At 41.8% G+C, this 14,076-nt stretch overlaps 1 protein-coding gene across 1 annotated transcript; it reads left to right on the plus strand.

Annotated features, from left to right (window-relative positions):
• Positions 1-202: 202 nt before the first annotated feature.
• On the plus strand, positions 203-4,303 carry LOC307088795 (uncharacterized protein; the record flags this gene model as incomplete). The annotated part of the gene is given in 5 exon segments (XM_079754794.1): positions 203-2,065; positions 2,067-2,679; positions 2,920-3,037; positions 4,166-4,190; positions 4,193-4,303. Coding segments are annotated over 5 exon segments (2,730 nt in total).
• Between the last annotated feature and the right edge of the window lie 9,773 nt (positions 4,304-14,076).

Genomic DNA, 14,076 nt, shown 5'->3' on the forward strand with positions numbered 1-14,076 from the left:
CATAACAGATTATGGAGACAGCTTTAACAACAGTGTTTCTGTTTCACAGTTTTTGGGGGATTTGCGGATTTAACCTGACGGATCCCTCAGACTGAAAGAAATTAACGAACGGAACCAAAGATCCACTTGGTAGGACTGGAGATCCATTGTCTTGGAAATAACCAACACATCAAACTTCTTTTGTGAGCTGAGAGAAAACAAAATGGCGGTGCCATTAAGGGGAATTTGTTTACGTTCATTTGGAATATTATATTTCCTTTTGAATCTAAACAGTTTTATTTTTCCAACTACTGGTTACGTGCTGAAGGACTGCAGGGTCACACGGAACACGCATGCCATCTGTCGGAACCAATTAAAATTATTTCCAAGTGATATTTCAGCAAGAGTGACCTCCATAGACCTGTCTGCAAACTGCCTTCCTAAACTAAATAAAGCAGATTTGGAAAATCTACCAAATCTGTTGCTTTTACACCTGATGCACAACTTAATCTCCAAGATTGAATCTGGCACTTTTTTGTGTCAAATCTCTCTAGAGGAGTTGAATTTAAACGACAATAGTCTTGCTAGGCTAGAGGAGGGTATGTTTGATGGCCTAGTCAATCTCACAGAATTGCGTCTGGCTTCCAATAAGATCAAAACAGTAGCACCAGGCTCTTTTAAGTCTCTGACCAAGCTAAAGTTTTTGGACTTAGGTCACAACAAACTGCACCACTTAACAAACATCTTACAACATACACCACATTTACAAATCCTGTCCATTCTAGCAAACAAAATTTCCAATTTTCATTCATGGGAGCTGTCAAATATGTCTACAAAACTTGTTTCACTTGATTTGTCTCTAAATCAGCTAAGGGTCTTTGGGCTCAGTGCAGATATCTTTCCCAACCTCACAAGGTTGAACCTTGAGGATAATAGTAGAAAGAATCGTATCATCTGGGATGTGAATGACACATCGTACCTTAGTCGCGTGTCCAAACTAGATATCAGTGGTTGTCGCTTACATGAAGAGCAGAAAGTTCTAGAGACATTTAACTCCTCACTGATATTTCTGAAGTTAAACCATATGCATAACAACCTGCAGGTTCTCATTAATATTTCCTGCAAAATCCCATCACTGACCTCTCTTGAGGTCCGAAAAAACGGCATCAAATATTTTCGATCAGACATGCTGCCCTTGTGTACTAATCTGAAAGTGTTGAGCATAGGGAGCAATAAGTTAATTAACATCTCTGACAATTCATTTCAATCCCTCAGGAAGCTTAACATTTTAATCATGAAGTCTAACCGTCTCGAATCAGTCCCCTACGCCGTCAGAAAAACTGCAATCTCAAAACTGGATCTCAGCTTCAATAACATCAGTATTCTTTGCTGTGATGATTTTGCCAACATGACTCGTCTCAATATTCTCCATCTCAACAATAACCCTCTCTCAGATCTAAAGGATTGTGTTTTCAAAGAATTGGTAAATTTAAAGTTCTTAATTTTGAAAAACAGCATCATTAGTAAATTAAACAGTGCCTTCAAAAAACACCTGCCAAATCTCCAAGTGCTTGATTTGTCGAAAAATCAACTCACTCTTCTAGATCATGGACAATTTAAAGCTCTGAATTCCCTCCAGAATCTTTCATTACAAGGAAATAAATTACAAAAACTTAATAAGGGGAATTTTAATGGACTGTCCAATCTTACATATCTTAATCTCGCATCAAATGTAATAACTACAATTAATAAAGGTACTTTTGGTGACTTGAAAGCTTTGAAGACATTGAATTTGATGACCAATCACCTTAAATATACATCGGAAAAGCCTATTGATTATCCACCATTTGCTGAGCTCTCACAACTGGATACATTGCTTATTTCAGGTCAACACAGGCACCTTAAGAGCGCCTTCCCTCAAAACTTTCTGAAAGGCCTGACAAATCTTTCGTTACTCAATATCAGAAATAACGAGCTTATATCCCTGCACCCAGACATCTTCAAATATACTCCTAATTTGAATAAGCTTTATTTGAGCGCGAAAGATTTCAGAGACCTTCCCGACAATTTATTTTCCCCGATTTTAAAAACTAAAAGCTCTTTACATTTCACGGATAAACCTGGGGTCTCTCGATTTTCTGCTCCGTGCTAACCTCACAGAGCTGAAGTTCTTGCAAGTGAGGAAGAATGCCCTTTCTGTGATTAGTGAAACAGTGTTGCAGTCTCTGCCAGCACTTAGATACCTGGATTTGAAGTTTAATAGCTTCAGCTGTAACTGTGACAATGCATGGTTCATCCAATGGGTAAACAACAGCAAGCAAACACAAGTGTATGATGCATACAACTTTGACTGCAACTGCCCTCCAAATCTTAAAGGGAGAAAACTGTTGGACATTGACATTCGTTCTTGTACAGTAGACATGGGCTTCATCTGTTATATTTCCACGGCATGTGCGGTCATCATGACCATAGTAGTGTCCTTCACCCACCATTTCCTGCAATGGCATCTGGTCTACGCGTACTACCTCATGCTGGCGTTCCTCTACAACTCCAAGCACAAGGACAAGCGTGCTCATCAATACGACGCCTTCGTCTCCTACAACGCAAACGACGAGGGCTGGGTGCTGGGGGAGCTGCTGCCCAAGCTGGAGGACGAGCAGGGCTGGAGACTGTGTCTGCACCACCGAGACTTCCAGCCAGGTGAGGAGCCCTACCCTGAACATCATTGTCACATCCTAAACCTATATTACCATACATGCTAGCATATAAATTGACCTTTGATGCTCAATTAGGGGTCCAAATATTACATAAAAACAGATAGATTTGTCCTTGATCTGGATTTAACTTGTCTCCATGCCATCACTTGACAGATGGCATGGAGACAAGCCATTTTCTTGATGGATTCATGTTAATGAATTTTCACTGAACAATGTTTTTCAGGAAAGTCCATCATGGACAACATAACAGACGCCATATATGGCAGCCGGAAGACCATCTGTGTGGTTAGTCGGGATTACCTGAAGAGTGAATGGTGCTCCAGAGAGATCCAGGTAGCCAGGTGAGAACACCAGCTTTGTAAGAATAAGGTAATTAAAGGTGCCATTGCAGGCCACTTCATGGATGCTTTTATATAGGCGTAAGTGGGCCCCTAATACAGTACTTGAAGACGTTCAAGAAATTCAGCCTTGTTGCAGAATTATAGCCACTACGAGCCAGTCCCACAATGAGCTTTCCACAAACGTGCCGTTTTTAGAGGCGGGTCAAGGTGGAGGCTGGGGGTGTGGCCCTGAGCAGCTTGCGGAAACGGTAAATTGCGCTCATGTTTACAGTGGGCGTATCGCAATAGCGATGTGCTCACAGCTTTTGGCGTGTTCTGTAAATATTCTAGAACACTCCGGGTGCTTTGGCGGGAGTCCGGGAGGCAATCACGGGCACCACCGCCTGCGGGGCTCCACCCCCTGCGGTGCTCCACGGGAACCACCGCCAGTGGGTGGTTCCCGTGTGTGGCCAGCGGGTGGTTCCTTCTCAATTCTAATTGTCTCATTGGCGGGCCAAATTCTCTGGGCGGGCAAAGCAGAGAAAGGAGGGGTAACACGTCTGAGCTTTCAGGCAGAGCAGGATACCTAGAGCTCGTTTTAGACCTAACGCCATTTCTAGTTACTGGAGGAACGTAGACAGGTCAGGGGAACTCATATTAATGTTAGAAGATCCTCATAAATGGAATTTTTCATGCCATCATTTAACTGAATGGGCTTTACATTTGTATATGTGCAATTGTTCATTACCATTTTTTTATGCTTTAATATCATGTCAATTATATTCTACTTCATGTTTAACATAGAAAAGGTGCACAAAAGGCGTGGAATCAGTGTCGTAAATATCGACGGCGCAACGGTGCACTGCACCGGTGCAGAGACGCGTCAGGGGCCCATGGAGGAAAAAAAAAAAGAATCGCCTAGGGCGGCAAATGTATCGGGGGCGCCCTCTGGTGGCGCCCTTAATTAATTAACTAAATTATACGAAACCCTCACCGTAGCAAGCAGGACAACGTGACAAGGCCCTTCCCCCCGCACAAAATAAATATTTGCACCAGGGCATATCACCATGATGTTACGCCACTGCGTGGAATAATATTTGTAGCATAAGTAAGTAAGGTAGTTTAAAGTGAAACATTTCCATTTCCCAGCTTCCGTCTGTTTGATGAGCAGAAGGCCTGTTCTGGGAGAAGCTCCGGCAGGCCCTGGAGACCCAGGAGCACCCAATGGGTGAGGATCTACGGCTCACCGTGGAGGACGGACCCCCCGGAGAGGGACCAGACCAGTAAAAGGCTTACAAATGCTAGGGGGGATTATACTACAGACACCCGGGGCCTGTCCCTATGGAGTAAAAGTGAAACAGTTCCCCTTGATGGCTTGGTTCGTTTAAACTCTCATTATTGGCTGTATTGCAAAACATCTTATTCTGGTTAAATGTACATCTGGTGTTGATTTGTTTATTTATGCATTGCGTTTACGGATCCATCGGTCTCGCCAGCCTATTGAAAACTGAATGTATTCATTTACTTTGGATTTTTTGGAATTATTTAGAGATTATTAACCTGTTGTATAACGACTGTATTGTTATATATGATGTTATTATATATATTACTCTATACTGTTATTATAATAACGGCCACATGTGCTTTTCTTATTGTCTTGGTTTTAAGCTACTTACTTAAAGGTGTAGTTCGGAATTTTGGACATAGGGCCTGTTTCCCAAGTTAGCCTTGGTGTTCTTTATCATTGGAGACGGTTTAACACATTTCCTTCAGTCCTTCTAGTTGCAGAGTTCGCTCGTGCTAGGCTAGCGCACGGCAACGGGCAATACTAGCCTGCTAATAAAACAGTCTTACCCACTCCACAGTACACCCGAGGTAAATAAATTATAACCCCAGAATATAGATGTAAATGTCTGTGTTGATAGAATAATGTTAGAAATAAAACTAACCTTTCATCACATGAATCATCGCATTTTGACGGACTACTTTCTCAGCAGCAGCGGAATATAACCTATGTATCAGTCCGCAGCTGCCGTAGCCTTCTACCAGGAATATAACACTGCTGCTGAGACACAGCAAGTCCCTCAAAATGCAATGCAATGCAAGGTTGGATTTATTTCTAACATTATTATATCAAGACAGACATTTACATCGACCGTCTGGCTTTATAGTTGATTTGCCTCGGGTGTACTGTGGAGTGGGTAAGACAAAGTTTTATTAGCAGGCTAGTATTGCCCGTTGCCGTGCGCTAGCCTAGGACGAGCAAACTCTGCAACTAGAAGGACTGAATGAAATGTGTTAAACCGTCTCCAATGATAAAGAACACCAAGGCTAACTTGGGAAACAGGCCCTATGTCCAAAATTCCGAACCACCCCTTTAAGATAGATGATTAAGTAACAAAAAACAAATACTGCATACAGAAGCCCTTGCATCCTGTTAGAGAAAACTGTGATGGATCCAGGTGTGGTACAGATGTATTTAAGTTTGAGTAGTCCATTACACCTCTGGAATGAAGATCTATTCACTGTAATCGTGACTGCTAAGTAACTGAATAGTCAAAATTCTAATCTTACATTATCTACCCTTGACGTATTAGCACAAAGCAAAGACAGCAACTTTACCATCTGTAAAAACTTAAGTATTTCCGAACCTGACTTTGCACATTGTGTAGTGCCATGTGAACTGCACCATTGATCGTAGTTTCTATTAATTTAATGGTTTGTATAAGAATCAAGTTGTACGATTGGTAATTAATGAGATCATTTGTAATGATATTTTTTTGCATGTTCAATATCAACCTAATTTAGAAGATTAATCATCAATCAAGTGCTGTTTTCATCCAATATTAATTGCATTATAAATAAAATTCTTGTTCAGAGACCTTACCTTTCCTGCACTGCACCAGACTATTACCCCTTTATCAAATCACTTTTGTCATATGTCATGTATACACACACACACATATATATATATATATATATATATATATAAAAACTTAGCACATAAAGTAAGGACATTTGTGTTTGATAGATTATTTCTCTGTGGTAACAATGCTTTATGACAATAAATCTTATACCGTTGGAAAGCCTGTTTAGTTCCCTTTCAAATTTTGCCCATTTGTAAGGAACATGCATTTGTGGGATGAGCAGCAGCGCTGAGTATGTGGGTTGCGCCCACATACAAAGAAAAACTTTGACAAATCTTTTCTGCCATTGACAAACAGGATATTAGGTGAGCGCTGCATGCAGCGCTCAACTATTGTTCTTCACAAGTTTTATTAGTGAGAATGCTGTAGCATTCACACTCTAGATATTGAAATCTTTATTAGTGTGAATGCTGTAGCATTTACACTCTAAATATTGAAATCTTTATTGGTGTGAATGCTGAAAGCATTCACATCTTAGAAATGCTACATATTTTTTGGTGTGAATGCTGAAAGCATTCACATCTTAGAAATGCTACATATTTGGTGTGAATGCTGAAAGCATTCACATCTTAGAAATGCTACATATTTGGTGTGAATGCTGTAAGCATTCACATCTTAGAAATGCTACATATTTAATTTTATTATTATAGGCAGGGGCATAGGAATGAGTTTAACGTTGGAGGGGACACATATCGGACAGATCCATTAATGGTTCGAACAGAAATATGTCATAAATTAACTACACTGCAAAACATTCACAAATGTATTTTATTCTTCTAAAAAGATACATTTGTAAAGGAAAACACATTTTGAATGGCAGTACTGAACTGATACATATCAAATCAATTCTTTAATTGCAGGCCTTATCATACAGTTTTGTAGCTTGATAAATAACATGGGACGAATATTGATCTAAATTTGAATTCGTATTTTCTGAATACTTTTTATTTTCTTAGTTGTATCTTATGCCTCAATGAACAGACACAGGCAAAGGTTAAGGTTAAAGGGAAAAACAGCTTCAAGAATTTTAACATATACACCAACTTGTTTTTACTCTTGAGTGTGTGATAACGAAAACGACATTAGGATGGATTTAATGAACTGATAAATATCAATTACTGTGTAGTTTTGATACGAATAAAAGCTAGATAGCACTGTAGTGTTATCCAACAGTGTCAAACGTGCCGTGGCACGCAAAAGGTTGAAAAACACTGGCCTAGGCAAAAGAGCCAAAATGTTTTCTCCCGTCATTTGCAGCCACAAATTGCTTGCAAATTGACTTCTTGTCCAGCAAGTCAAGTTTATCCTGATGGAAATGACAGATAGCAACATGGTTGAGTCTGTTTTGAGACATTGTGGACCGGAGCCAGGTTTTGAGCCTGCGGAGGACACTAAAACTTCTCTGTTCCTCACAGGATGAAACAGGGACAACCTGACCAGGTTTTCCACTTGCCCAAATGGTCTGCGTACCTCTACAGGCAATCCACGAATGATCCCTGCAGCCTCTGCACTGTTGCTAAATAAGTAGTTCAGGCTAAACATAGAAAGCTGCACTGAAAGTGACTCTGTTCAACTCTGGGTATTTCTCAATGACTGCAGCATCAATCTCTCCACTCAGAAGAGTCTCTTCCAACTTTTGCAGTCAACAAGTCATCCTGGTTAAATAGCTCACTGAGATTTGCATCTACAATATCCAGGACTTTAAAGAAATCCCCTCTGTAGTGGTCCTTGGCACTTTAAGCTGATGTGCCTCAGCTTCTTTAATGAAGCGTTTTGGGGGCGGTCTGGTCTGTGGAATGGTAATATGCTTAACACCTAAAGACTGAACCACAGCTGTCGCCTCTTCAAACAGAGTTTTGAAACTTGCCTCATGGCATCTAAATATAAATGTAAAGAATATGTAACAGTATACTTATAAGGCCATATGTTTTTTAAAGAAAATAATTCAAATCATGTGCTGCCATAAACCTATGGACTGCCATATAAAACGTTGAGAGGTTGAACAGTGTTTAAATTATGCAAATCGTAATGTATTTAACCGTTAGAATTCTCATACGCTCACCAATAGCAAGATGCAGTCGATGGCCGAAGCACTGCATCCTCCTACACTCCGCCAATTCGATAGCCTTGACAACGTTGCTCCCGTTGTCAGTAGTCACTGCCACAAGTCCCGATGGCTTGAGACCCCAGCTTGAAACGATCTCTTGCAAGACTTCAGCGATGTGCTCCCCGGTGTGATCTTGCGGGAAATAGCTAGTTTGCAGGCATGCACTTCTCAGCTCCCAGTCCTCGGCGATGTAATGAACCGTAACGCACATATAGGGCTCGCACGTCCTACTGGACAACATATCTGTGGTGAGGGGGTAGGTTGTTACTTTTGCGAGCAGAGAAATTAGGCGATCTTTGACTTCGTTGTACATCGCTGGAAGGGCCTCTCTCGCGAAATAGTGCCGACTTGGCAAGGTGTATCTCGGATCCAGCTTAGTAACCTTTTTAATGAAGCCAGGCTTCTCTACGGTCAATATAAGCACCATGTCTTTAGCGATGTGGTATGCCACCGACCGAGTGATATCCCGCCACCCAGTGCCGGCCCTGAGTAATTTGGTGCCCTAGGCAAGATTTTAGCTGGTGCCCCCTTGCATCGCAGCAGTCAATTTCACAATCAACTTTCATACAATCACATAGAAACTGAATGTGTGTATTCAAGATTTTATTTCTTTGAGTAAAAAATATCACACCAAACAAAAACTAAAGAAAGAAACAAGTGATAAAATTAAAAATACAAAATAAATAAGGCAAACATATTAAGCCGAACACTGCACACGAAAACAAGTGACATAAAATGAATTAAAAATACAAAATAAATAAGGCAAACATATTAAGCCGAACACTGCACATGAAAACAAGTGACATAAAATGAATTAAAAATACAATATAAATATGGTATTGCACAAAATAATAAATAATGAAACCAGTGCAGACATAACAACACACACTATTGCACACAGTAAAAGAAAGAAAAATGAGAGACCTCTTGATTCACCGCTATTTACATGATTCCAACAGAGGGGGCTATCTGCATGTTGATTGTATTAAAGGCCTCAACAACACCTCAAGAAACTCACTTTACAGCCTTACTCTTCTTGACTTTCTTGATGCAAAGCCATCTATAATGTCATCATATGACAGCTGTTTTCCAACAATATGGTTGATGCTTATAATGGAAAGCCCACTGAGACGTTCTTGTGCCATCGTTGATCTCAGGTAGGTTTTAATAAGCTTGAGCTTAGAGAAGCTCATTTCTGCAGAAGCCACTGTAACAGGAAGAGTGGCGGAGATACTCAGAGCAACCCACATATTGGGATACATCTCTGTTAGCTTTTTCTCGTGCAGGAAAGTCAGGAGTTCCATGGCTGTCATGTTCTTTGCTGGCAAAGGTGGAAAGTTTTGCATTTCCACACAAAGTTCCCTGTCATTAATGTCTTGCTGCCCATCATGGGTCAGAGCAGTGCTCAGGGTCTGACATTGTTGTAGCATCTCTTCTTTTGCTGAGTTGGGAAAGTTGAGGAGCACTCCAAACTTGTCCTTTACCTCTCCAAGGTTCTGAAATCTCTCATCGAGTGAAGATACAACTGCATCCACGACCACATTAAAAAATGTGGTTTCCATTTTCTTAAGTGCGTCATTGATAGGCTCATCTGGAGACTCATATGCAAAGTGCTTTTTTGTAGTTCTTAACCGCTGTTGTTTCAGCACAGTCTCCACGTTCATCTCTTCACACGTCTCCTCTGCAGTTGTCTGTGCATCAGAAAACCCAGTAGTTCTGTAGCAGGCCATGGAATCTCTGGTTTTCTTCAGCAAGTCTACAGCCACATCTAGCTGCAATGGAGGGTGACTGCAACAGCTTACTCACATGCTGGATTTGGTTGAGGATGTCATACCATATGGCTGTACAAACGGAAAATCTGTAAGATCCTATCTCCTCAGCCAAAGACTGGGCTTCAACTCTCACCACAGGGTCTGAAGTAGTTTCCCTCACCTCCAGAAGAGCCCCTCTGACTTACCTAGCCTGGTACCTTACTGCCTCAATGCTTTTCATCCTGCTTTCCCATCTCGTCTCTGACCATGACTTCAAAGTGGTTTTAACATGATTCAGCAGGGTATCCCATCTCTGGGTGGAGGCTGAGAAGAGCTTGAATAGCTTTGTTAAATGTCCAAAGTAGCTGATGGCTTCTGTTGTGCTCTTTGCAGCATCAGTTATCACCAGATTTAAAGTGTGGGCACCACATGCAACAAAAAAAGCTCTTGGGTTCTGCTGAAGCAACCGAGCCTGAACACCTTTATTCTTTCCCTTCATGTTGGCACCGTTGTCATAGGATTGTCCATTGCAGTTCTCAAAGGTGATGTTCAGCTCCTCCAGCCTGTTTAGGATGAGAGATGACAAACTTTCCCCTGTTGTCTCCTCTGCCACAAAAAAGCCCAAGAAATGTTCTTTAACTTGTGGTAAGTCTTCTATTGATACTGTCCTGACAATGACAGAGAGCTGTTCCTTATGACTCAGATCAGGGGTGCAATCTAGAATAATAGAGAAATATTTCATTGTTTTGATCTCATCCACAATGCTTTCCAGTATTTTGGAGCTGATGGAGTCTATCAGTTCATTTTGGATTGTTTTACCCAGATAATATGTGTGACTGCTAGCTCCTCTTTCCACCCTCCCAACATGCTGCTTCATTACTGGATCAAATTTGGCCATGAGTTCCACCTCTTTCAGAAAGTTGCCATTGTCTGGTTTATTTAATGTATCTGTGGACCCCCTTAAAGCTATGTTTCTTTCAGCTAAGGACTGAATTATTGCCACCAATCGAGAGAGAACATCACGCCACCTGTTTCTCTCAGCCTCAGCGAGTGCCATCTCTTGCCTATCTATTGTTAACCCTTTTGCAAAATGGACATCAAACTCCTTCCATGTTGCCATGTGAGTATTGTGCTCCCGGCTATCCTCATCAGCTTTCAGCAACTGGCTTGCATTTTTCCAGTCCTTCAATCCCTCTTTATTAAGTTTGTAATCTTTTGTAGAGAACATTTTGCAGCAGAAGCAGTGCAAGCTATCATTCCTTTTTGAGTACATTAGCCAGCTCCTTTAGATTTTTTCCCCATTAACTAAGACTCTTTTAAAAAAGTCATGTTGACACCTTCTCCCATCGTTGTTTTGGGGAAATGTGTAACTGTTTTTTGTTTGAAATGGTCCTCTGTGAACTAACTCTCTTCTTACTTTGTCTGTAAGAAGAGATGGCCAGTCAGGGGGGTCTATACGTGCAGCCTTTAGTCCTGATGCTGTGTCACTGGGCTGTGCAGAGGTAGACGGGACAGGAGCACCTGATGCTGTGTCACTGGGCTGTACAGAGGTAGACGGGACAGGAGCACCTGATGCTGTGTCACTGGGCTGTGCAGAGGTAGACGGGACAGGAGCACCTGATGCTGTGTCCCTGGGCTGTGCAGAGGTAGACGGGACAGGAGCACCTGATGCTGTGTCCCTGGGCTGTGCAGAGGTAGACGGGACAGGAGCACCTGATGCTGTGTCACTGGGCTGTGCAGAGGTAGACGGGACAGGAGCACTTGATGCTGTGTCACTGGGCTGTACAGAGGTAGACGGGACAGGAGCACCTGATGCTGTGTCCCTGGGCTGTGCAGAGGTAGACGGGACAGGAGCACCTGATGCTGTGTCACTGGGCTGTGCAGAGGTAGACGGGACAGGAGCACCTGATGCTGTGTCACTGGGCTGTGCAGAGGTAGACGGGACAGGAGCACCTGATGCTGTGTCACTGGGCTGTGCAGAGGTAGACGGGACAGGAGCACCTGATGCTGTGTCACTGGGCTGTGCAGAGGTAGACGGGACAGCAGCACCTGATGCTGTGTCACTGGGAGTGGTACTGAAATATTTTAAAAGTGCATCTGAAGAGAGAAGAGAAGTATATGTGACGACTGCATGTTACATTTTAATAAAAAAAAAACAGATGCTTGGTGTGCTATACATGAGACTAATATAGAGTAATAATGAAAATGTGATGCGATTCATTCAACTTTATTGCCATTGCAATGCAATTCAGTCTAACCACAGTGCAAAAACCAGTAAAGTGCATTGAAATTAATATATATGTATATATAGCCTATGAATGATATGTGAAAGCTTAGGTATGAAATATTAACAGTAGCCTAATACACTTTAACTGCACTTTAACACTGATGTAAACTTTAACAAACATAAACTGTGACACATAAAACCAAATCCTTACAACCTCCCTATAACAAAGGGGATGGACAACTAAAAGAATTTTAACTGACATACAAGCAGGAAAGACACCTGTAAAATAACACCTGAACAGGCCTAACGTTAAGTTTCCAAACGTCCCTGATGAATTTAAGGTGGAGTAACATTAACACACGTCGATCGTGTGTTAATGTTATTTATTGATTCTCAGCTATTTATTATTAAACAATGTTGCTATCGTCTGAAGTAAGCTAGCAAGCTAACACTCTCCTCCAACAATGCATTAAACTATTAATTTCATGCACTTCATCACATTGACATTACTGTACCTCTATCTTTTTCACGTTTTTTCTTTCCTTCTTTTCCTTCCTTGGGCGCCGGATGGCTTCAGTCTTTTGGACATAATTCCGATACAGTGTCATTAATCTTTTTCTTGGTCTCGGGGTCACGGTCCGGTCAGATTCAGGCAGCTGGCCTCTTGACCCCTCACAGAGGGCAGGTACAGAGCAACGAGCCAGGCAGGCACCCAGAAAAAAGGCTTCTCCATTATTTAATAGTCTTTGCTATGACTTTATGTTGCTGTGGGCCTATATAATATTTCGAAATAATAGTAGTAATGGCACTGGTAAAAAAAAAAGTAGTATTTATATATATATATATTTTTATAAACAGTGGGGCAAAAAAGTATTTAGTCAGCCACCAATTGTGCAAGTTCTCCCACTTAAAAAGACGAGAGAGGCCTGTAATTTTCATCATAGGTAAACCTCAGCTATGAGAGACAAAATGAAAAAAAAAATCCAGAAATCACTGTCTGATTTTTTAAGAATTTATTTGCAAATTATGGTGGAAAATAAGTATTTGGTCACCTACAAACCAGCAAGATTTCTGGCTGTCACAGACCTGTAACTTCTTCTTCTTTAAGAGGCTGTTTACCTGTATTAATGGCACCTGTTTGAACTCCTTATCAGTATAAAAGACACCTGTCCACAACCTCAAACAGTCACACTCCAAACTCCACTATGGCCAAGACCAAAGAGCTGTCAAAGGACACCAGAAACACAATTGTAGACCTGCACCAGGCTGGGAAGTCTGAATCTGCAATAGGTAAGCAGCTTGGTGTGAAGAAATCAACTGTGGGAGCAATTATTAGGAAATGGAATACATACAAGACCACTGATAATCTCCCTCGATCTGGGGCTCCACCCAAGATCTCACCCTGTGGGGTCAAAATGATCACAAGAACGGTGAACAAAAATCCCAGAACCACATGGGGGGACCTAGTGAATGACCTCCAGAGAGCTGGGACCAAAGTAACAAAGGCTACCATCACTAACACACTACGCCGCCAGGGACTCAAATCCTGCAGTGCCAGACGTGTCCCCCTGCTAAAGCCAGTGCATGTCCGGGCCCGTTTGAAGTTTGCTAGAGAGCATTTGGATGATCCAGAACAGGATTGGGAGAATGTGCAGCCTTTGAGTCCAAGACAAGCCTTTGAGTCCAAGACAAGTTTCCCCATGGGGACAGTAAAGTATATTGTTTGGTATTGTACCTGGGGGCTGCAGATCACTTCTTTCCCCATGGGGACAGTAAAGTATATTGTTTGGTATTGTACCTGGGGGCTGCAGATTACTTCTTTATTACTATTCAAGTTTCCCCATGGGGACAGTAAAGTATATTGTTTGGTATTGTACCTGGGGGCTGCAGATCACTTCTTTCTTTCCCCATGGGGACAGTAAAGTATATTGTTTGGTATTGTACCTGGGGGCTGCAGATCACTTCTTTCCCCATGGGGACAGTAAAGTATATTGTTTGGTATTGTACCTGGGGGCTGCAGATCACTTCTTTCCCCATGGGGACAGTAA

This window comes from Pollachius pollachius, assembly GCF_949987615.1.
Source record: "Pollachius pollachius genome assembly, chromosome: 17".
NCBI classification, from domain to species: Eukaryota; Metazoa; Chordata; class Actinopteri; order Gadiformes; family Gadidae; genus Pollachius; species Pollachius pollachius.